General features: G+C 41.9%; 2 protein-coding genes across 6 annotated transcripts in view; both read right to left on the bottom strand.

The window, feature by feature from the left end:
• Nucleotides 1-37: 37 nt before the first annotated feature.
• On the bottom strand, nt 38-5,274 carry LOC133477262 (voltage-dependent calcium channel gamma-3 subunit-like). The gene is made up of 4 exons (XM_061771846.1): nt 4,846-5,274; nt 3,661-3,744; nt 3,015-3,155; nt 38-1,723 (listed from the first exon to the last, which is right to left on the bottom strand). Exons 1-4 carry the CDS (start codon nt 5,054-5,056, stop codon nt 1,182-1,184), a joined length of 978 nt encoding a protein of 325 aa, XP_061627830.1. The 5' UTR covers nt 5,057-5,274; the 3' UTR covers nt 38-1,181.
• A 736-nt stretch (nt 5,275-6,010) lies between these two features.
• Nucleotides 6,011-22,843, bottom strand: part of LOC133477257 (protein kinase C beta type-like) — a 29,354-nt gene continuing 12,521 nt past the window's right edge. For 3 of the 5 annotated variants that reach the window (XM_061771836.1, XM_061771837.1, XM_061771839.1), the window contains 13 exons: nt 21,361-21,489; nt 19,666-19,822; nt 19,399-19,533; nt 19,222-19,318; nt 18,445-18,588; nt 18,189-18,362; nt 18,027-18,118; nt 17,370-17,432; nt 17,147-17,285; nt 16,985-17,065; nt 16,800-16,907; nt 14,878-15,018; nt 13,019-14,521 (listed from right to left, as the gene is read on the bottom strand). In XM_061771836.1, coding sequence (XP_061627820.1) covers nt 14,369-14,521; nt 14,878-15,018; nt 16,800-16,907; nt 16,985-17,065; nt 17,147-17,285; nt 17,370-17,432; nt 18,027-18,118; nt 18,189-18,362; nt 18,445-18,588; nt 19,222-19,318; nt 19,399-19,533; nt 19,666-19,822; nt 21,361-21,489 — 1,613 coding nt within the window. In that variant the 3' untranslated portion in view covers nt 13,019-14,368. Of the gene's footprint in view, nt 10,054-13,018; nt 14,522-14,877; nt 15,019-16,799; nt 16,908-16,984; nt 17,066-17,146; nt 17,286-17,369; nt 17,433-18,026; nt 18,119-18,188; nt 18,363-18,444; nt 18,589-19,221; nt 19,319-19,398; nt 19,534-19,665; nt 19,823-21,360; nt 21,490-22,843 lie in introns of those variants that run through there. The other 2 variants (XM_061771840.1, XM_061771838.1) reach the window with 2 other exon arrangements.

Genomic DNA, 22,843 nt, shown 5'->3' with positions numbered 1-22,843 from the left:
TTGGAGTTCAGACTGGGTGGCAGGGCGCCAGCTTCCTTTATCGCATTCCTACTGAGAAGCCCCCCTCCCACGTTTACTGGAAAACATACACGCTGAGCCCTCCACACACTTCCCGAGGATTGACGATCCACAGACACGGTGACAAATTGGTCAAACAGGGTGAATGAACACAGTCGAGTGGTATGGCAAGTCACTGAAATGAAATGTTTTTTTGTTGTTTTTTTTTACTTTATTTTGTTCCGTTAGTGAAAGCAGTGAGTAGAATACAAATGATGTGACACAAATTCACTTTTTGAATCAACACCTTTAATGACAGGTCACGGGCAATAAGAATGGATTTCTTTTTCTTCTTTACGTCTGTCCATACCTTAAACTCAAAGAATCTTTCACTTATTGTTACCTATACCCTCATTTTCACTTATATTTCACTTTTAATCTCAATACATTTGCATTTCATCTTTAAGAACTGTTTGTTTTAAAAAAAATAAAAAAATCGGTACACTTTTATTAGCCGTACATTTTAACTGAAGTTCATTTTTCATTTGCATGTGTGTATGTTCCATAAACAATAATATTAAATATACTTTTTATTCATAAAACCTCTGTCTCGTTTTTGATGAACACTTGCTACAACCTACTGTGCTACTGAATGTTTGCCATATTTTACCAGACCAACTTTTTCTCGTTTTTGGGATGTAATATTGGGTTTATGGTGCCTCAGTAAACGTGAACTATTAATTACAACGGTCCATGCATTCCTGAGCTCCAGACGTTTTTCTGCCGAGAGGCCTGAAATCAGGTCATTTGAATTTATAAAACTTACCTACATCACTAGCGAAGATCTCCGCCTACCTCTCCACTCCTGAGCCAGCGGTGTCAACATAACATACTTGCGCTTTTACAAGTGGGTCTTCTACACAGAGGCAACCAATCAGAGGGAAGGGGAAGGTCTTAGCCAAATACAGGATAGGCAAAGTGGATACAAAACTGGGTCAAACAGAAGTAGCTGTTAGAGGAGCCTTTTCTGGACACTCGTATGACAAGACCAAGGTGTTTTTTATTTTATTTTATGCAATTGACACTTTTATACTTTAAGTCTATGTTAGAGAGTCACTCTATGGAGGTCTAAATAGCCAAAATACGGGACCTTTAAAGAGGACATACTCCTATCATGTCTCCTGTCAGACCGGAGTGGTTCTTCTATTGGCCCCACAGTTTCCAGGCAGCATGTCGGTGTCGTCTTCAAGCGCACCCGTCAGACCGTCCAACATCACGTCCGCGTCCTTCAGCGCGTAAAGCATGAACTCCGAGGCGACCGGGGGGGGCAACCCGGGCAGGGCAGCCACCTTGGCCCCGGACGAGAGCGATGCCTCCCGCACTAGGGACGCTCGCAGGGAGTCGGGGGCAGAGTCGGGGGCGCCGCTGTGGTTGCTCCTGCTGCTGTTCCTGCGGGGGCAGTTGTTATAGTAGCGGTTGCGGTAGTTGGACGAGCCGCGGGAGAAGGGCGCTTTGACCAGGGAGGGCCGGCCGTTGGTACGGAGCTGCCGGTGCTTCTCGATGAACACGTGCACCGCCAGCACGCCCACTATCTCGGCCAGGACGAAAGATAGCGCCCCGAAGTAGAAGGACCAGCCGTACGAGTAGCTCTTTTTGTTGTCGCTCTGGCTGGGGTCTCCTGAGTTGGCCGATATGTACACGATGATTCCGATGATGTTGCTCAGACCTGAAGAGTGTGTGGAGAATCAAGGACAAAAAAAAAAAGCCAGGGCAGAAAATCATTAATGTTAAAACTGTCCAATATTCACAATGGACTCTGGATGCCTTGTGGCACAATACTGCCTCTCACAGGTGACTGTTGGTACTTGGCCATTTGCAATGTGTGTTGTGTGGTGCTGAGCATCTTGAGTACACCACACACACCGATTATTCCTCCTCATGTGTGGGGTTGCGTCACTGATGGTGTCGTGGTACATTTGAATGACTCCACCGATAACCGTGAGTCTCCTTCCACAAACAAGAACCTGATTTGTGAGAGGCAACATGGTGTCACATTGCATCTAGGCTGTTGTAGATGAAATGTAATGTATGCTACGTCAACAGTCAAAGCAATCCCATTCTCATGACAAAACTTTAATAGGAAACTTATTTCAGATGATGTCACATAGAATCAAGCTAGGTCCCAGATTATTCTCTCTAAGCCTTGGGCGACAACCGCTTCAGGACATAAAGCACTAGGGAAACAAAAAAACAAAAAACAAGACAAAATTGATGACGGATCAAAGGTAAACATTCTTCACATTCAGTTATGAAATTGTGTTTGTTTTCATCATTGTCGTTCATGTTGCAATCTTTGAAAGTTAGGTACAGAAAGATAAACCCACGCTAAAATCTTGAATCTTAGATTAGCACCCTCGGCAACAGGATCAATTATTTGTAATGAAAAAAAAAGACAGATGTATACTTCACTGTATTTTGTCTTGATCTTGGAATATTGTGTTCATTGGTGTCTGATGCTACCAATATGCAATTAAAGTGAAGCACCTGTCTGAAAATTGAACTGAGAGACAGCTACAGCATTTGTAGAAAAAAATAGATGAAGCTACACTGTTTGATTATCTGGAACTCTTGTCATTTTTATTGTGGCGAATAACTTTAGAAATACGGTACACAAACCCTCAACAAAACCTGGTTGCTCCTTTGTTTGTGCTTAGCATCAACGCAAGTTTCAGGTTTCTTCCTAATTGGATGTTGTCACAATCACGGAGTCCGTGACTCGGCCCAACTCAGTGTTGACCACACACATAAGGATTTTCTATCGTAAATGTCGAACAGGTCTAGCTTTTACAGCTGCCTGAGCAGGTCTAAGAGGAGAAATCACTCTTAGCACTCCCCCCTCCCACAGCACCCGATAATTGCTCAGTTCGAAACAGCCGATAATCAGACCTTTGCAGACTGATAGGAATGAAGGAAAATGGCTTAAATTTGGTCCAGTTGTCGGTATGTGTGTCGCACACCTGCAGAGACGAAGAGAATCCCGGCCGTCAGGATGACGTTGTGGCGCGACTTGTAGAACTCGCTGGCCGCCACGCAAACGCCTCCGAGGAACAGCAAGCCCACGCTGAGGATCGGGAAGAGGCTGGATGCTCGCACCGCCCCTGAAATGAACAACTGTATTACTGTACTACAAATGCTAAGTGCCAAGGCCGAACAATCCTCAACAGCTGCGTCTTTTGCATAGAGATCCCGCAAAACAGAAGATCTGGCAGCTAAACTGTGAAGTGTGAACTGTTTTTGTGGGTTTTACAGTGATGGATGAAGTTATTTTTTTGGATCTTGGAATTGCAAAGTGCTGATGTAGCAGCCTGCTAGAAAGTAACAGGGAGGCTTTTCGTGTCAGAGTTTTTCCATTTCAGAGACGACGCAGATTATCACGTTTTTCTGTTTTGATACTGAATCGTCAGAGGTTTACCTTAGACTCTACTCACAAAAATTGAGGGATATTGGGCTTTCGGGATGGATCAAAATGCACAATAATCTTTCCAGGAGAACTTCATTGACCTCAAAATGTTTGAATGTGCGTTCAACAGTTCAGTGTTTCAGGGATTTTTACACGACTTGCTGTTTTCTCACAAGGGAGCACAGTAGCTTTGCGTTACTCACGTAGCAAATATTCTGCGGCGTCCTGCTCGTAATCCGCATCTTCTGCAAAGTGGTCGATGTCTTTGCAAACGCCTCGGAATGTTCCTGCAGAAAAGCAAAGGCGATTGTAAACACTTTTGATCATTTTATAGTACTCCACTCTGTGTTATTTTATAGCTTGACACATTTTACAAGTGACTCACAGAAGCCTTTTTCTCTGTTTGACCCAGTACACTTTGTATGCTTTCGCCCTCTAAAAGTGACTTGCATAATGCTTAATGGGATGTACATCATCTCTGATGGACTTCAGTATTGATCTCCCGGCTTTGGCTTCAGTTCTGCTCCAAACTTGGTGGCTCCAACACCATTTTTTTAGCTTCAGATAACTTTTCATGAAGACTCATGAGAGATTTTTTTTTTAAAATATATATATATAGTGTGAACCAATGTCCTGCATACGTCAATTTTTTCATTGTTTTGTTTTGTCATGCGGGCACACAAAATTCTAAGTTTGCTTGCTGCTCACAATGCCTTTTGACCCCCACAAATGCGTCGCACGAGGATATATTGACGAATATGTCCCTATGTGCAGCGCAGATTGACCGGTATTGATGACGTGGGTCCATCACCGTGGTTACAAAAACAAATCTCATTGGATGGCTGCAACTTGTGAAAAAGGTCATGTAAAAAAAAAAAAAAAAAGCAGCAGTGAGGCACAAATAAAACATAGCCTTATACACTTTTCTGTAACTTTAAGGCTGTTAAAATGACATTGTTAAATTGGGACTCCATTTTACATGTATTCCTCTCTCTGAAGGCTTAAAAACTGCCAAAATAATAAACACATTGTTAACATTTCTTTTTAAAAAAACAAAACTGTTACAGCAGTTTACCTAATATCATGACTGGTGAATGGATGACTCAGTGCTTTAGGGTAAAAAAGACCACTTTTGAGGCTTTTCAAAACTATAGTTGCATTACAAAAAGGGCATCCGTAAAAAGGTTCATAAATAGGTTATTACCATGTTATAAAGCCTTAATAAACAGTCAAAAGGCTTCATTCAAAATGTCAACTTGTGGCTGTATGGCCTTGGCCATTTCTTTCGTGTTGAATCCGTTCTAGAAAGTCTGACTAAAATGGAATGGTATGAAATCCAAAGCAATATTTCCCATTGGAAACAAAGTAAAATCAAAGACCTGTTTTACCTTCAGTGCAGCAAGTCCTCCACAGGCCGGAGTGGGTGAGCACCTCCTCGTTCTTGCGGATCGTCTCGTTCTCGCCCAGGTTCTTGGAGCGGCACATCCCGCGCGAGTACAGCCAGTAGTCGGTTCCCACGGCAATGGTCATGAGGCTGAAGGCACAGAAGGCCCCCGCCGTGGTCATCAGCATCATTACGCCCCGGTTACACAGCCTCATGCCTCCAACAAAAAGGCCCTTTTATCTCTGCCTGGATTCAATTGGTTGAATGACAATGAACTTTTCTGTGCGTCCTCTGCAAGTCAACATTGTGCCTCTTTTCATTCCACCTTTCAGGAGATTTTTGAGTGGCGGCGACTGAGAAAAGATGTATTCCAATAGCAGATGAGACAAAAAGTAAGTACAGCAACCTCACTATATGCACATGGTCTACTGTGATGGAGATGCTGGTTGACACTCAATGCAGCAAGCCCCCCTCCCCCCCCCACGCCCACCCCATCTCCCCATTTGTGTGTATGCGTTTGTCCAATCAGATTTCTACCTCTATATGTTGCCATGTCAATCTAATCTGCCCAGGGCCTTCACAATCAGTAGTGGTGGTCGATGTAACTTGAACTATATTACCATTGGGACTGTTTCTTGAACCAGTCAGAGTTCAAATTCATTCTCACAGGGCCAGAGCGCTGGCCCTCGATGACATTAGCGTTTAGTTGGTGGGAGCAAAACCGAATTCGACTAGCATCTCACGTCTGTAGAGATCTGCACACATTAATTCAGTTAATTATCAGCATCCCTGGTGAGTATGATGCATTTTATTTAAATGTTTTTGTCATTTTATATTGTGTTTTTGTATAGTATTGAGTTGTTGTTTTTAAATGATGACTTGATTGTGGTTTGTATTACAAACCCCAATTCCAATGACCTTGGGACGTTTAAAATGTAAATATATGTATGTATAGATTTTTATTTTTTTTAAATCCAAATATGAGGCATGTTTCCCACTGGTACGTCACCTTTCCTTTTAACAACACTCAATAAGCGTTTGGCAACTGAGGACAAACTAGTTCCCATTCTTGCTTGATGTACAACTTCATTTGCTCAACAGTCTGGGGTCTTTGTGGTATAGAAAAAGTCCGGATGGATGGTTAAAAGACACAAGAATCAGAGCCAGTGACCTATTCATACTTTAATGTTGATGCCTCACGCGCAGGTAATGACGGCGCATGCAACATGACAGTACTAATTGTTACACAGGTCCATTTATATAAAAGTCACCCAACTCTTCCTCCTCCTATCACCGCAACCTTTTCTTTTGCTTGCCATTTGCATAGTAGATGTGAATGTTCCTCTGTTTTCCTCACTCTTTTCTTCCTCTGCTCAAAATGGTCACTGATGAACGTTAGGCTAAGAAACGACTGGAAATGGTTTACAAATCAATTACAATGAGCAGTGAGGAGCCCTGGCCCCTCGCACCACCTATGAATCCTTGACATCACCACCAAATTGTAATGCTTATAATCCAGCTACATTAAATAGTGGAGGCCAAAAAAAACCTTTGTATGATTCCTCTACAAAAATAAAGCCACCCAATTTTGTGTCAATTGGTGAAACTGTTGTTGGAGGACATTTTTGTTTTCAATACCTTCCAGGGGGCACTATTGATTGAATTTTGGGAAAGGGAGAGTTGTGTTTGGAACCCATAAAATACATAAACTTTCACCAGGATTGATACACTTGCAAAACTTACTAGATTTCAGGCAATTTGAGGCCCCCTAAAAGTTCATTAAATCACTCAAAAATCATAGACACAACGATTACAAGTGAATCATATGGAAGTATATCTGTGCCAAGTTTGTATTTCTTGTAATTGTAATTTAAGATGTTGATTATTTTTTTGGATGGTAAAAAATTATGTTAGAAATTTCAAGCTCAGGAAAGCACCACTTGGAGCTCAAATTAAAAGAGGGGAAAAAAAGCAGGTAGCACTCGGTGGCGTTATGTAACCAGTCAAAACCGTTGAGATGTTTGCGAGAACCACCTCTAATTGGACTCCATTCCTATTTACAAAGACACTTGAAACACATACAGAATAATAACAAGTACAACTACTTTTATATGTTCATTGCACACAATCTCAAGAGCTTTGTGACTGACGCAAGTCTGCTTTGTCCTAAAAGTAAAACAAAAACAAACAAACAAAAAGAACAATGCATGCATAGGAGGAGCTGCACCACAAAGACAGTATAGCACTATAGGTGAGAGATGGTGTTAGATAACATTTTTTTAGGAAGAGTCGGTTTTGCATTAATAAAATAAGCCCTTTTCGCATGAAATCGCAGCACCACCTTCGCTCTCACCCAAAGGTCACGTTTCCTTCACCCGTAAAAATAATGACATCCCTTTAACAACACTTTATCATCGGGAAATGCCTTTTTTGTTATGAAAATATGCTGAAACCTTGGAAGTTGTAAAACGCAGAATTTTGGGCGAAAACACGTTTCACAAAATCGATCGTCACGAAAGCAAATTCTGTGCGTTTATATATTTTTTTTGGCTTTTTGCAGGGACACTGACTCCAAAAGAAGAAACGTCTTCAACAAGGGTCATTAAGAGAAGAAGGTGAAAAGTACAGCATAAATTACATAAAGCAGTGTCAAAATACTTAATTTACCCTAATTTCTCGTGTACACACCCAAGAATCAAGGCCTCTTTCTTGGACCCGTTACTGATATAAAAGTCAATAAAATCTGAAATATTTGGTATTTCGTTCTGATATTTTCAGAGGTTGAAGTGGGCATAGGTAGCGATGTCCCCATACATTTTGGCGACGAACGGTGACAGTTTCGGGACATTAAGCTACGTTCAGCTGTTTCTGTAGTGAGCGCAAATGAAGAAGAAATCTTTGTCCATAAATTTTTTTTAAATGAGGGATTTCATTCTGATATTTTCAGATGTGGAAAGGGGCATAATTAGAGATGTCCAAAAACATTTTGGTCACAGTTCTGTAATATCAAGCAACGGTAAGCTTTTTTACATTATGCATGGCCTGTCAACAACAAATTACTTTAGCACATGCACACAGAGCAGAATATTTCTTTGAAAAGCCTAATAAATTACGGATAAAACTTGATGTTTTGAGCATATGGATAGCAACAAATCGATGTTGCGCATTGTACATGGGTGGAAGGGTTTTCCTGAATTTAGGGGGTGCGCATTAATATTTAAGAGCGTATTATACACGAGAAATTACGGTAATCTTTGTATGAATGTAACAAATTGTTAGATTGTTACTTAAGCATTGCATGTATAGTAAATAAGGCTTTTTGTGGTGGCAACAGTTACGGATTATTCCCATTTCCCTTATTTCCTAATGGGAAAATTACTGTAGTTTAGAAATCTGGCCAACCATGAGTGGGAAGCCAATATAGACCGATTTAAATGAAAGTAAAATTCAATGTGCCTTGGAGTGAGAGCGCAGGCTTTCTGACGTCACAGCGAGGGGGGGGGGGGGGGGAAGTGGGGCTCATTCGGAAGACAAGATGTGCTAGTTCAGGACTAATTTTGACACAAAATCCGGACCACCCCGTCCCCTACTACACCCCGCACAGACACGCATGCTTGCATATGTGTGTGTGAGCACATACATACATCTCATATTGATTATGGAATGTTTATGACCAGACTTTAACGAGAAGGAAATAAACAACAAACATGCCCGCTGCCTGTGCATCGGTAGATACGCAGCGACTTTGTTCATTGTTGCCCTCCGCGTTGACAAATTGATACCGAGTTCCTGGAAACTCGACTTTTTTTTAATTTTATTTAATTACCTCCGCCATGGACAAAAGTGACAAGTTTTATTTTTATTGCAGTTTGTTGATTTTTCAGGATTACGCAAAAAAAAAAAATGATGTCACCGATTTCCACGAAGAGGTGATGGGCTACTTAACTGCAGGTGGGAGAGAGCCATCCATTTTCTAGAATGCTTGTTGCGGGTGAGCTGGAGCCAGCTGACCACTGGGAAAAACCCACGCAAGCACGGGGAGAACATGCAAACGCCACACAGGTAAGCCAAGATTCAAACCCTGAATCTTATCATTTCGAAGCAGACTTGCTGTCGGCTATTTCAGGGTGCTGCCAGTCGCAAAGTTATCAGGGGTGGACTTGACATTTGGCAAACAGGCGATTGCCTGGGGCACCGAGATTTCCAGCGGCCCCCCAAACGTCTCATCAAAACTGATTTCTTCGATTTTAATTACTGTTTTTCCATACAATAGACTTCTACATTTTACTGCGCAGAGGTGAACTTAATTCATGAAGCAAAATACACTTGTTGGTGCAGTTTACAAGTATGAAGTGGCGTTAAGTGGAGTGGAAAAGAGGAGAAGATGAGAGGAAAGCAAACAGTCTGGATCAAAACTACAAAACGGTTTCAACCTTTTTCACCGTGACGAATGCGGGTAACCGACGGCAACAACAGCAAGAGCCAGACATGATCATATGTAGCACTGCTGTCAGTATCAGCCCAGAATAATTCAGTGGAGAACAGTGATACGAGTAATGCTTTTAATCCCAAAGATCTAAGTATTAAAGATATGGCAAATGATATTAAAGGTTGATTAATGTTCTTCTCAGTTACAGTAACAGAATTGAGATGATTCACCATCCTAAGGGGAAAAAGTGGATTGGACGAAACGGGACGCGGTGTCCATTAAAGGAACGAGCATTATTTGAGGAAATGTTTTTGATTTGGTCAGAAACAGGAAGTCGCCAGACAACCAAAAACTAAACTCATCTTCCCACACTTTTGTTAACAGTTGGGCCTTGGCGGAGGTCCGCGGTTTATTTAATGAGTCGTTACTTGTTGTTTTTCTTTTTGCTACCGTGCAAGAGCAGCAGATTAGTCCCGCTGTAAGAAACTCTCACTTGTGCAGTCTGACTTCGTGCATTTGCGGGCGTGTAGTCCGGTTTACGAGACGATGTGACGTGACAAGATGAGTCTTGATGAAAAGACACTGCAGGTCTCTTCAGGTTTTGGTGTGTTGTTGTTTTTAATACCCCCTTCACACTTGTATAATAAACTCGGGGTTGGTGTAGGAGAAGCCTTGGAATTCATTCTGGTCCAGATTCATGATGAAGAGTTTGTCTGTTGGCGTCAGCTGTACGGCCATCTTGGTGAACTCCTTGTCAAAGTTGCCCACGTCGCGGCGGGATTTCTGGCACACAGAGAAACCATTTTTTTAAAAAGTTTAAAATAAATAAATAAAATAAACATTTTCATGCAGCGTTTAAAAAGGCCGTAACGAGACAGGACAGGAAGCAGAAAGTACCACCAATGAAGCACAGCGAAAAAATAAGTCCACTTTATCAGCACAAAGAGATGCAGTAAATGTCACCATTTAATCTTTAATTTAAAATTCTACAGATTAAGTCCAATGAATTGTCCATTGACTGAATGCTAATTTGCATAGGAGCAAATACAGGGACCCAAGTTTCTACAAACAATAAAAAAAATGATTAGCTGAAAGATGCCCAATTGTTTCGATCCCTTGTTAAATAAATAAAATACAGGGGACCTTCTAAAATGGAACGTCCCTGAGGTCGAACAATTTTTTGTAAAGTTCAACTAAAACGCACAAAAATCCCGAGGTCGTCATGCATAGTCGAATCTCTTGAGAGGTCGGCTCGGAGAGCATCTTAAACAGGGAAGGACCACATGAGCAGTGCACAAGCTCAGCGGTGATGCGACATGGGGATTTCCTAGGAATGTTGTAGAAGTGATCATTTTAAAATGTAAACGCAGATTTTAGTACAATATGGCAACAAAATAGGGCTGGCCAATTTGGCAAAAAAATAAATAAATATCACCATTAATCTTTTTTCATACCATCTGATCTCAATTATTATCACAATTTGTTTTCTCTCTCTATCAAAGAGCAGTCACTTGGCTAGTTGTTTTTTACCCGATATCTGAAATCATACATGAATGGCCTTTGTTCAGTAAATGTAGCAATTGCTCGCAAGGCAGCGGTCCAGTTAGTTTCCATTTGGCTGAGCTCTGGTAGGGCTGACAGGGTCACAACAAACTATTCAAAGCGCCAGACAGGCTATCAAATAGTCATAAATGATGTTGACATTGGTATTCCACTGTTATAACACAAACGGTGGAGCAACACATGTAGACAGATTATATAACAATATTTACAGGCATATACTATGACTAATTACAGTGCATCTTACTGAGGAGTTTTGTTTTGATCAGCTGTATGTATATCTGTACAGTTGTGCTTGATGACTGTATTGTCTATTGTATATATGGGTCTAAAAAACATCCTCTCACTATTCTGGCATTTAGCAAATAGGAATAATTTTTGTAATCCTAATTGACCTATAACAGGAAAAGTTTAATCTGATTTTATGTCAGACAGTCAAGAAAAAAGCATGTGTTTTTATCGTCATGCTAAAAAAATATTGGCACCCTGCCAGGAGGTGGCCATGGCACACACATCAGAGGGAACAGCACAATGAATTGAAGCAAAAAAATGTGACAAAAAAAGTGTTTAATGATTTACACTATTTAATTGTCTGTGTGTTTTTAGACAATATATATATATTTTCTTATTAAAACACAGTTTTGGGGAGGCTGGAACAGATTAAAGACATTTCCCAATTAATTCAATGGGGAAAGAGTAACTGTGATTAACTTTTTTTTTTTTTTTTAAGTTACCCTTTCAGTTAATAAAGGCTTTCTAATGGCAATAATTTTGAACAAATTAATTTTAGTTTCATTATTTTCTGTGGGAGACAATTTTTTGTTTGTTTGACCAGTATCCTAGAAGATTGTGTCTGACTTAAGAGGTTCCACTCTATTGCTGTTAGTGAGATCAAGTCTAAAGTGTTTATTGTATTTCGTGAATACTTCAGGAGTGGTTGCGGGGTTTTGGGGGCCCAATGTGACAAAAACAGAAGCACGCAGTGCAAACGAACCCGGAAACACCACAAAAGATGGAAAACAGCCGCTGACTGAACGGTACATTGCGGCAGAGAGAAACAACAAACGAGGATCCATAAATTAGATTCCACAACAGGACAGGAGGTGAAGCTGTGAGCAGAGCACACGAAAGAATAAGTGATGACGTTGCCTACCTCCTTTTGTCTCATCTCTTGGCGGCCGGTCATACGAAGGACGAAAAACTGGTCCTCATACTCACCACTTGGGTGTACAATATGTACGACACTATGTGTTCTTAATAATGTCCTAGAACAATGATTCTCAAAGTATGGTCCAGTACTAGTACCACATGTGGTACATTGGCTCCTTCTAGTGGTTTGCGAAAGAATCAATTAAATGTTCCAACTGTACATAATGTTACAGTGGTTTCCAATAATATACCATTTCGGAATAAAACCCCTACCTCGTTTTTGATGAACTCTTATTTACACTAGCTATTGTATTTTCATTTGGGTCTTTATGCTATGTGCTTGCTAAAAAAAAAAATTTTCTCTCTCTCTGTGTAGACTCTCTGTCATCCATATCATGGTAATCTGCAAAGGTCAAATCAACGCAACTTCTTGTTCGTTGAATTAGTTTTGTTGATTTCCGAAAATGTTCAAATAGGACTTGGGCAACTATGCTTTTAGGCTAACGATGTTTATGTTCGACCAGTGTTTACAAATATTTACTGTAATATTGACTTTACGAGTGTGTTCGCATAGGTTAGTAGTAGATTAATGTGTTCCCACTAACGTACAAATTCGGGTTACATAATGATAAAGGAATACAAAATACATTTTATAAAAATGCATAAAAAATAAATGATAAATGACCCCCTGCATCTACAGTACAATGGGACAGGGCCAGCACGCGAATAGCGAAAATCCGCAGATAGTTGACACCCATTGAAATTGCATTGGAGGAAAAAACAAAATAAAATTGTTTTTAAACCCTAAAGATTATTGAACAAGCGGGGGATAAACCGCCAATAAGTGTTTTCCGGCTTGTCCTCCCACCCCCAAAAAAAAAAAAAGAAAAATGAAGAACATTTTGAAAAAAAATTCAAAAACAAAATGTGTGAAATACAATAAAAAAAATACAAAATAAAAATCTATAAAATAATGAAAACCAGATGTTTTCCATTTTCTAGTTATTGGAGGTGTGGAACAGCAGTAAGCAGGCAGACGCAGTTTCCTGGTAGGCACCAGTGAGTATATTATAACTTTCCAGTCATACAGAACAATAATACAATTCATCGAAGCTGCTTTCTCTCAAGCACAATTACATTTCATATAGTCTTTTTTCTTTTGTCCATAACTTATCACCGTCAATGTGTTAAGTGCGCAACCGTCTTCATTGGCGCGACGACGAAGGCCGTCACGTGAACAAGAGGTCGCAGGTAAGTGGATTTGACACATTGTTCAACGCACATCTCGTCACAAGGTCTCGAACAAGACTTCTCTGAGGTTTTTGTGTCATTTGTTCTAATGCGCATTCTAAAATGGACGACTGCAACTGTAAATTGGCACACACTGGTAATTTTTGGGGGGAGGACATTACTTGACCGCACTACGGTGATTTTCAGTTGGCACTTTAGCAGCCGAACGAAATCTAATACAAGAGTTGCATCCAATATTTTGTCTGTACCATACTAAGTTGATAATGCCACCCGATGCAGTGCAGACTATAATTGTTCAATTATTACCTCTCTGACAGTCCGAATATGTCATACTGCTCTTTGACTGGCTCTCGTTCAGCTGCACCAAATATTTTGGTGTATATGGCTAAGATTGACGGTGGGAAAAATGAACAACTAAACCATAAAAAAATATATATCATAAATGGTATTTTCGGCTTTTGGAATGCACTGAGCTCCTGTTTCGATGTCATTTTGTATTGAGCACAATAACGCTGCCGTAGCGGAGGTCTGCGGGAATGTAGCTGACGTCATGTCATCCTTCTTGGGACCAACAGACTTTAGCTCAATTGTTTCAAGACGCGATTCAAATCAACAATTGACATATTTCTTAATGACCAATAAATCCATTATGAAACCCATCCCTTGTACGGAGACTTTTAAATTCTGACTAGTTAGGGAAACAATACCTATACACTCATGAGAATATAATTATTTGGTCCGAGGGGACACCAGTCAGCTCTTAAACAATTCTAGGCGGGTGATTGTCACATCCAGAGGATGTAAATATGCTCATCAGTGGCACTGATCGGGCATGAATATGCAAGTTAAATTTTAGTTGAACGTGTGGCAGCATTTCATGAGTGAGCTGCACTGTTAGAAATAGAGCCAGTAAAGCCGATATATTAATTTCGATATATCTCCACACTTGCCATTATTTCTAATCTGGGTGTTAAAGGAATTGTTAAGACTTTTTTTTTTTTAAGGAAAGCTTGGCAACCTTCCTTTCATTTCTCCCCAAAATGTCAAATTTCCTTTCATAACGCAGCCTGGATATGCATATGATTGTGACTTCACTCTCACTATTGCACTGATGTACGTGTGTGCGCGCGCAGAACGGTCAGTGAGTAGCAAGAGGGTACTCCGGGTTAACAAATGTGAAGCCGTGGAATTCTTCCTGGTCCAAGTTGGCTATAAGGTCCTTATCTGGGGGGGTCAGCTCTGGGGGGTGGCGTGTGAAAAAGCGGTCAAAGTTCTCGGCGTCACGCCCGCACTGCCATGGAAGAGGAGAGAGAGAGAAAATGGAGGGATGGGAGTGAGTGTGATGGGATGCGACCCAAAAAAAAAAAAAGAACAAAAAAAAAAAGAAAACTCAAACATGGCATCGACCAATGAAATCGCACACTGTGGATTTTCATTGGTCTATACTGGTGAGTCATCGCCGTTGGTCACCACAATGACAAAGTGTGAGAGTAGTGACCAACGACGGGTGATGGGGGGTGCAGGGAATGAGCCGTCTACTGACTTACCTCGCGTTATTCCCCGCTTATGTGTGTTATGCGCAAATGACTTCCATGACAATAAACCGTCAGGGAGTGTGTACTTGTATTATATGCGGGACATACTCACAGATTTAGGCTTGAAAGGCGGCTGGACCTCTTTGTTCTCTAGTTTTTCCCAGTCGATGTAGCGGAAGAAGGCGTGCTCCTTGATGTCCCTCTCGCCCTCGGGACCGCAGCCCAGACGCTTGCCAGGGTGCTTGGTCATCAGCTAGACATTACACACAATGTTTGACTACATTAAAAAGGCGAAATACTATTTAAAAAAAAAATTTAAAAAGTCAAATTTTAATTGCTTGTATATAAACTGTTATAGGGTCTCTGGAGATCCTACCCACCACCAATCGTATGAAATAAATCAATTTTTTGATTAAAGCTTACTTATAAAAATGTGTCTGTTCGCAAGCCTTTCTGCATTTTCTACTCAACTGTTTCACTCAGGGGTTTACTCACTTTTGTTGCCAGCGGTTTAGACATTAATGGTTGTGTGTTATACTCACTTTTTGTCAGATAAAGCAGTATGAAGTGCTGTACAGTACAGGTCTTTTTTTTATGTTATACAGGGGTTAACGTCTTTGTGTGACAAGTAAAAACATTACAATTTGTATTTATTTATTATTTATATATTTATTAACTGTTAAGTTTGTTGCATTTGCATTTAATAATAGTTTTATGATGGAGACAATTTGATCATGGGCCACATTATTTCCCAGATGTCCGCATTACAGGACAGAAACGGGTACGGGGAATGACGCCACAACAGGCACCGACCACCTTACGGCCGCAGCTCCGGTCTGCCGCCTCAGCAATGGAGGCGCGGAACATGGTCCACTCGGACTCTATGTCCCCCGCATCCACCGGAACATGAGCAAAGTTCTGTCGGAGATGGGAGTTGAAAGTCCTTCTGCCAGACATTCCCAGCACACCCTCACAATACGTTTGCGCCTCCCACGTCGGACCGGCATCTTCCCCCACCATCGGAGCCAACTCACCACCAGGTGGTGATCAGTTGACAGCTCCGCCCCTCTCTTCACCAGAGTGTCCAAGACATGCGGCCGCAAGTCCGATGACACGACCACAAAGTCGATCATCGAACTGCGACCGAGGGTGTCCTGGTGCCAAGTGCACGTGTGGACACCCTTATGCTTGAATATGGTGTTCGTTATCAGTGATGAGCACAGAAGTCCAATAACAGAACACCGCTCGGGTTCTGATCGGGGGGGGGGGCGTTCCTCCCAATCACGCCCTTCCAGGTCTCACTGTCATTGCCCACGTGGGCATTGAAGTCTCCCAGCAGAACCATGGAGTCCCCAGCGGGAGCGCTCTCCAACACCCCCTCCAAGGACTCCAAAAAGGGTGGGTACTCTGAACTGCTGTTTGGTGCATAGGCACAAACAACAGTCAGGACCCGTCCCCCCACCCGAAGGCGGAGGGAGGCTACCCTCTCGTTGGGTGAACCCCAACGTACAGGCGCCGAGCCGGGTTACAATAAGTATACCCACACCTGCTTGGCTCCTCTCACCGTGGGCAACTCCAGAGTGGAAAAGAGTCCAACCCCTCTCGAGAGGACTAGTACCAGAGCCCAAGCTGTGTGTGGAGGCGAGCCCGACTTTATCTAGTCAGAACTACTCGACCTCACACACCAGCACGGGCTCCTTCTCTGCCAGAGAGGTGACGTTCCACGTCCTGAGAGCCAACTTCTGTAGCCGGGGATCGGATCACCAAGGTCCCTGCCTTCGGTCACCGCCCATGGGAAGTGAATGATTGTTTGTCTATATGTGCCCTGCGATTGGCTGGTGACCCTCTCGGCCAAAGTCAGCCAGGCTTAGGCTCCAACTCACGCGCGTTATAGAACATGAATGGATGTGTTACCTGTATTTCCCTCCTCACTGACATTAGCATTTCAGTGCTTTCAAATGCAATTTTGGAGAGAAATCCAGTTGTAGTGTAACATATTGACGCCTTTCTGTGCATGTAAACGTGTGGTCTCACCCCCTTGCAGATGGCGACGGCTTCTTTAGACATGGATTTCGGGTACGAAACGTGATGCTCCATTATCGACTGGAACAACTCATCTTCATCCTCCCCGTCAAAAGGTGGCTGGACATCGAAGCATTAAACCGACATAAGCATTGTTGTCACCACTGTGTGTTCCTTAGAGCAAATACTATACCAACCTGCCCCGCAAGCATTTCATACAGCAGCACTCCAAAGGCCCACCAGTCAACAGACCTCCCATAAGGCTGGTAGGCAATAATCTGGAATACACCGACAAGAGGTGCCCCATTCAAATAGTGGGAAAAAAATAATGATGATAACAAATAGTGAAGTAAACAGACCTCAGGGGCAATGTAATCTGGTGTTCCGCAAAAGGTCTTGGTGGTAACGCCGTCACACATGTTCTCTTTGCACATGCCGAAGTCGGCGATCTTTATGTGGCCTTCGGAGTCTAGCATCACATTGTCCAGCTTCAGATCTCTACGGAAACACTTGCAGTATATAAGTACACACTACGGTTGTAAGGAAGATTGGGCGCCGTTATCAGTCGACAAACGCACTCACCGATACACAATCCCTCTGGAGTGGAGGAAGAAGAGGCCCGTGGCTATCTCGGCTGCATAGAACCTGAAAAACAGACATTTTTTTTCATTGCGCTTTTGTATTGATTTGTTGGAGTAATGTGTATATTAACTGAGGAGGATAGTGATGCTGGTCAGTTCAGCTTGCTGCAGTACTGAAAGTATTTTTACCTCTAAAAACAGCAATTAAATGGAACATTGACTTTGTACGCATGACTGTTATTATTAATGTACAATTTAGTTGACTAAAACCAAGTAAATCTTTTCTTATTAGCCTCTTTCTGAAAACATGTCTGATGAAGATCCAGAGCCACTTTTAAGCGACGATCGGACAAACATGCAGAAACACCCACATCCCATCTTGTATGCTACGCCCCAGCTATCATGTCAAAGCCAATAGGTAAGCAGAGCTGCATTGGGTTTTGTTGGTTGCACAGATTAGCGTTAGCTCCTGATAATTCTCCCTTGGCGCATCTAACGAAAAGCATGTCCAGACATGTCGAGATTGATAGTATTTTAAACTGTGAAAAAAATGCACATAATGTGTCCTTTTACTTGGTTTGATACTTGTGCAACTTAAGTACAATGGAGCTTTTTATTTTCAATTATGTGCAATGGGAACATCCAAGGGTTTACTCACACTGCATGAGGCTCCTTAAACTTCCCGACCTGTTGGATCTGGTACATTAAGTCCCCTCCATTAATATACTCCATCACAAAATACAGTCGGTCCTGGAGGTTCGAAGAAGAAGATCAGTTCCCCTCGACCAACAACTGACTTAAATGTGACATTGTGTCCCACCATAGTCTGGAAGCAGGAATGCAGCTGTGTGAGGAAAGGTGGTTTCCCAGGAAGCGCGAGGACCCTTTTCTCCACCATGGTGCACTCCACGTCATCGTCCTGGATCACTACGTCCTTCTTCAGGATTTTCACAGCGTACATCTCATCCGTACCTTTCCTCTCAGCCAGCATCACCTACAGCAAGCCAGACGATCGTAAAATGTGTTTCAAAGGTCAGTTTTCCTTCAAGCTTGCGGGTTTTCCTCCAAGGAAGTACCTTGCCAAAGCTGCCCTTTCCCAGAACCATAATGAAGTTGAAGTCGGAGAGCTTGATACGGTCCTGGTTGCCGTTGCTCTCATACTTGCTGATGGAAGACGAGGAAGAGGAGTCTGACGGCTTCCCTGGACCCACTTTTGCCCTCTTCAGAGGAAGAAAATGGAGGAGATTGACTTGAAGAGTGTTAGGGAATGATATACTCCAAAACTGCAAAGGTTGAATCAAGGTAACCGGATTCTTCTTATTTGTTGAAGCGTTTGTTGCAGAGAACCGTGCGTGTCCTAACTGGGCCACTACTCCTGAGCCAGAGGATAAAAACAGGTGGCGGAATGTGGTGTTCGTCCGAGAAACTCAGAAGGATTTTCTCCAAACATAACATAATGCATTTCAAACCTGGCAAAAACCCTCAGACAAAAAGCTGGTTCACTCCAAGAACAAAGTGTCTGGAAACAAACAATGTTGCACTATGAGGAGTGCCCAAGCAACCACTACACAAACGCATGGCACAACATAAGAGGGCAGCCTCTTCAGGTCCAGAGTCAGAAGTTCTTTTGCATCGCGACAAGAAGGGACATTCCTTTGAGGACAACAATGTCGAAATCATGGACAGAGAAGACAGTGTAAAAGAAGCCATCCCAAAGTGACATGTAGACTCACAACTAAAATTTAAACCTGAAGCAAAAAGAATAGTCCAGTTGTCTCCATTCAACGTTGCGGATGACGACTGAGCATCTAAACAGACAGACACGAAAACACAATGCCACATGACTAACTCACTTCAAACTTTTGTCGAAGCTCCTCATTGCCATCTTCACCATCAGGCTGGACGGGAACATTAAAATACTCTCCTTCCTCCTGGGACAGAAGCTTAAACCTTGGGCAAAAGTCAGATACTTGTCAATACAGCTCTGTGGAAAATGGAATCTGGGAACCGCACACGCTTCTCCATCTTACCATCCGTCAATCCCTTGTTTCTGCAACTCCGAGATCCCGAAGGACAGAGAACCCATGAAGTCATTCCTGCTGGTCAAGTCCCAATCCCAGATCTCCACAGACAGACGCCGGTCCTTGTCACTTTCTTTCAGGTTACTGAGGTAGGAGAAGACATGGAAGCGAAGATGAGGAACAAACCCCAACCAAAACCCAAACGGGACTAAAGAGCGTAAAAAATAAAAATATGATTTTTATGTTGTACAGTATAGAAAGATAAAGATGTCTCACAAAGTGAAGGTCTCGTTCCAGCTGGGGTTTAGGCAGCATTTTATGGTCTTGGTCTTCTGCTTGCTCTCACTCTTGGGGTCAGGGATCAGCTTGAGCTTCACGTAAGGGTCCGACAGGCCGTTGGGATCCATTGGGACCAAGTTCTTGGCCTCTTTGACTGTCACAGACAGAGGAAGACCAAACATGTAGTCTTTGGTGTTTAAAATGCTCGACATTCTACTCTGCAGTACCCATAGTGCTTCACATGATTCTATTGCTGCAGTAGGGGGAAAAGTGGAGACAGGGAACTGTACATTTTCTTGCCGTCCTCAGTCTCGCAAAATAATTGTTTCCTTTTCGTGGCGAACAGTTGGTTGGCACAGAACAAAAGTACAAGTGCATCGCAATAAATTTGAATATTGCCCAATACTATTTCATTAGAGTAGGAGTATGGCTCACTGATTAAAGCCATGCCCCTCAATAATGTGAATTGCAGGTTCAAATAATGTTAAGCCGTTTTGTTTCAGGATCTATACAAATTCCTTAACTTTGAATAATAAATAAATTAAGAGGGTCACTGATGGTGTAGTGGTATATTGGCCCGACTTTGGTGCAGGCAGCGTGGGTTCAGTTCCCACTCAGTGACGGTGTGAATGTGAGTCTGCATGGTTGTCTGTCTCTATATGTGCCCTTCGACTCCCTGGCGACCAGTTCCAGCACCTCCTGTGACCCTGAACAGGATAAGCGGTGTAGAGAATGGATGGATGGAATTAAGAGGCATGAGATGGGGCCAGAGAGAAACGATTTCTCAAAAGATCATTTTGATCATATGCTACTGTCAGGTCATAAGGTTTAACAAAAATGACAAAAAGTGTTTTTGTTTTTTTACTGAAAACTACCTTTAAGTTAAATGAAGTTCATATCGATTCATTATGCTCTGAGTGAATTTTTTTATGTTTTCATTTTTTCCTGCTAACAAACCTCAAACTTTACCTTCTCAAAAAAAAAAAAAAAAAAATAGAATATAGTTACTGCAGCTAGCACTTGTGCACAGAAATAAGGTAGGAATTGGCCTTTAATGGATCTGCAAGTTTCACTTTTTTGAATGAAACAACTAAAATGAATGAACTTTTCTCATTCATTTCTAATTTATCAATATGTACTAGTACACTCAGCCCAAAGTCTTAGGTGAAGTTTAAAAGCAAAATTGATAAAAAACTTGGAAAAAAACAAAAACGCAAAAGACACCTCTCTTTTGCGTTTTTGTTTTTTTTCTTTGCAAAATGACTCTAGTTTGTGAATGGCGAACCTCAAACACGCAGTGAAATGTATATACGGCCCCACGTTCTCAGACTATCGGGACTAAAGTGAGTTGACGGCCGATGGTAATCGCATCTAAAGCGCAGTCTCTCTGCTCCGGTCTGCCCTAAACATCCCTGGCTGCATTCGACAACACTTAACAACAGTTTAGTTTGTGCTCCATAATCAATGCAGAGCTGCCCGCGAGAGGCACAGCTGGCACGTGGACAAATGTCCAACAGGCCATGTGGGCCAATCGTTGGATTATTGATCAGCTAATGGACTTTCCAGTTTTGGTCTTAGCTGGATAAAGACACTCTCGCTCTCTAAGTAGAGGAAGGTCTTTCTGTCTGTCTACCCGTCGTCCAAGTCATCTCCTCATTGTCAGTGTTTCTGTCCACATGTGAGAGCACTTACTGGTGACGGTGAGAGTGTCGTCGTTGATCCGAGCGGAGATCTGGATGCGCCCTCTCCTCTCGGTGTGATCTGTCCCACACAGGCTGGGGACGTTGGCCACACAGCGCTTGTGGATGTTCATCATGCAGTCTACGAGGCAGCACACGCACGCACAACACGACACATACCATTATTTTGGGTGTATAGCGAAGGAGGCGCAGTGAAAACGTTAAGTAATGTTGAAATCATTCATTCATTAGCTTAGCACATGTAAAACAATGTGTTGTCTATGCCACTACATATCTGTACCTCTAGCAAATTAAATTTTGCACAGCTAAAAAAAAAAAAAAAAAAGCCATCTCACAAAAAAATAAATTCTTTAGTCAGTGCGACAACACACTTCCCTTGTATACAAAGACTGAAATAAACTTTCCCCCAAACAAAAATGCACAAAAGGTAGAAACAACTGACTTAGAAAATTAGGTAAATTGTCATCATTAAAGACAAACTTCAGGTAAAAGTGTAAATAATTCCAACAATTAATTACCTCAGCCGAGGAGGTAGTTTGTAATAAGGTTGTGTTGTTTTGGTAATTGATTTAAAAAAAAATAATTTTTACCTTTTTTTCCAAGTCCAATTCCTTCCTCATTTCTACTTTGTATAGCCAAATTACCTTATGTAATAATGTGATTTCTTGCGATGGTGAATTTGGAGGTTTCTTGAACTATAAGCTATTATCATCAAAATTATAAAATCATGAATCTATACGAGTTCCCTTTTTAAATTGAACGACCGGTACTTCAATAAAATATTTTCCACAATATTCTAATTTATTGAGCTGTATACATAATAATGACACAATTAGGCATATGTAAGCGGTAGCTATATCTGTAGTTGTAACAATTTGGTACCGAATGGAACTGGATCCAGTTTCTCGTCAGCTGCGATGTTTCGAGGTGTCCACTAGATGTCAGAGCACTCTGACGTAAAAGTCCCCAGCAGCATTTGTGTCCCTCAAGTCACATTCTACTCCAATGTGCAGTGCCCCATAAGGCTAATTATTAAGATTCAATTACTGTATTAAGACTCGTGGCACTTTATAAAGGGCCAAAAAGTTCCCTAGCCACAAACAACGAGAGAGTGCGCCCATAAATGGTTTTTTTTTTTTCCCCTTCCTAGTGTGTAGAGCTAAAACAATGATAGGACAACTCAAAATGTCTTTTATTTGGTGATTTAGGCCATGTCAACAAGTGACTCCAATACTCAAATACATCAAAGAGAATTTGCAGAATTGATTTTGCTTAACTAATCAAGGGATGGAGAGGATGTTTGCAGGGAAAAATTAACATGAATAGCTCCAGAAAAGATTAGTGTTTGCAGTTTTTGATCATACTAATTCATTGTCCATGGAGGACCTTTTAAGTAGCCTGCGGGGCTGAATAAATTGAAACAGACTTCACAAGCCTGTGAAATAAGGACGCGAATTGAATCTTTGTGGCCTCGA

This window comes from Phyllopteryx taeniolatus, chromosome 4 (assembly GCF_024500385.1).
Source record: "Phyllopteryx taeniolatus isolate TA_2022b chromosome 4, UOR_Ptae_1.2, whole genome shotgun sequence".
Taxonomy (NCBI): domain Eukaryota; kingdom Metazoa; phylum Chordata; class Actinopteri; order Syngnathiformes; family Syngnathidae; genus Phyllopteryx; species Phyllopteryx taeniolatus.
The sequence above is the reverse complement of the archived record's forward strand: the minus strand, read 5'-3'. Positions and strand labels throughout refer to the sequence as shown.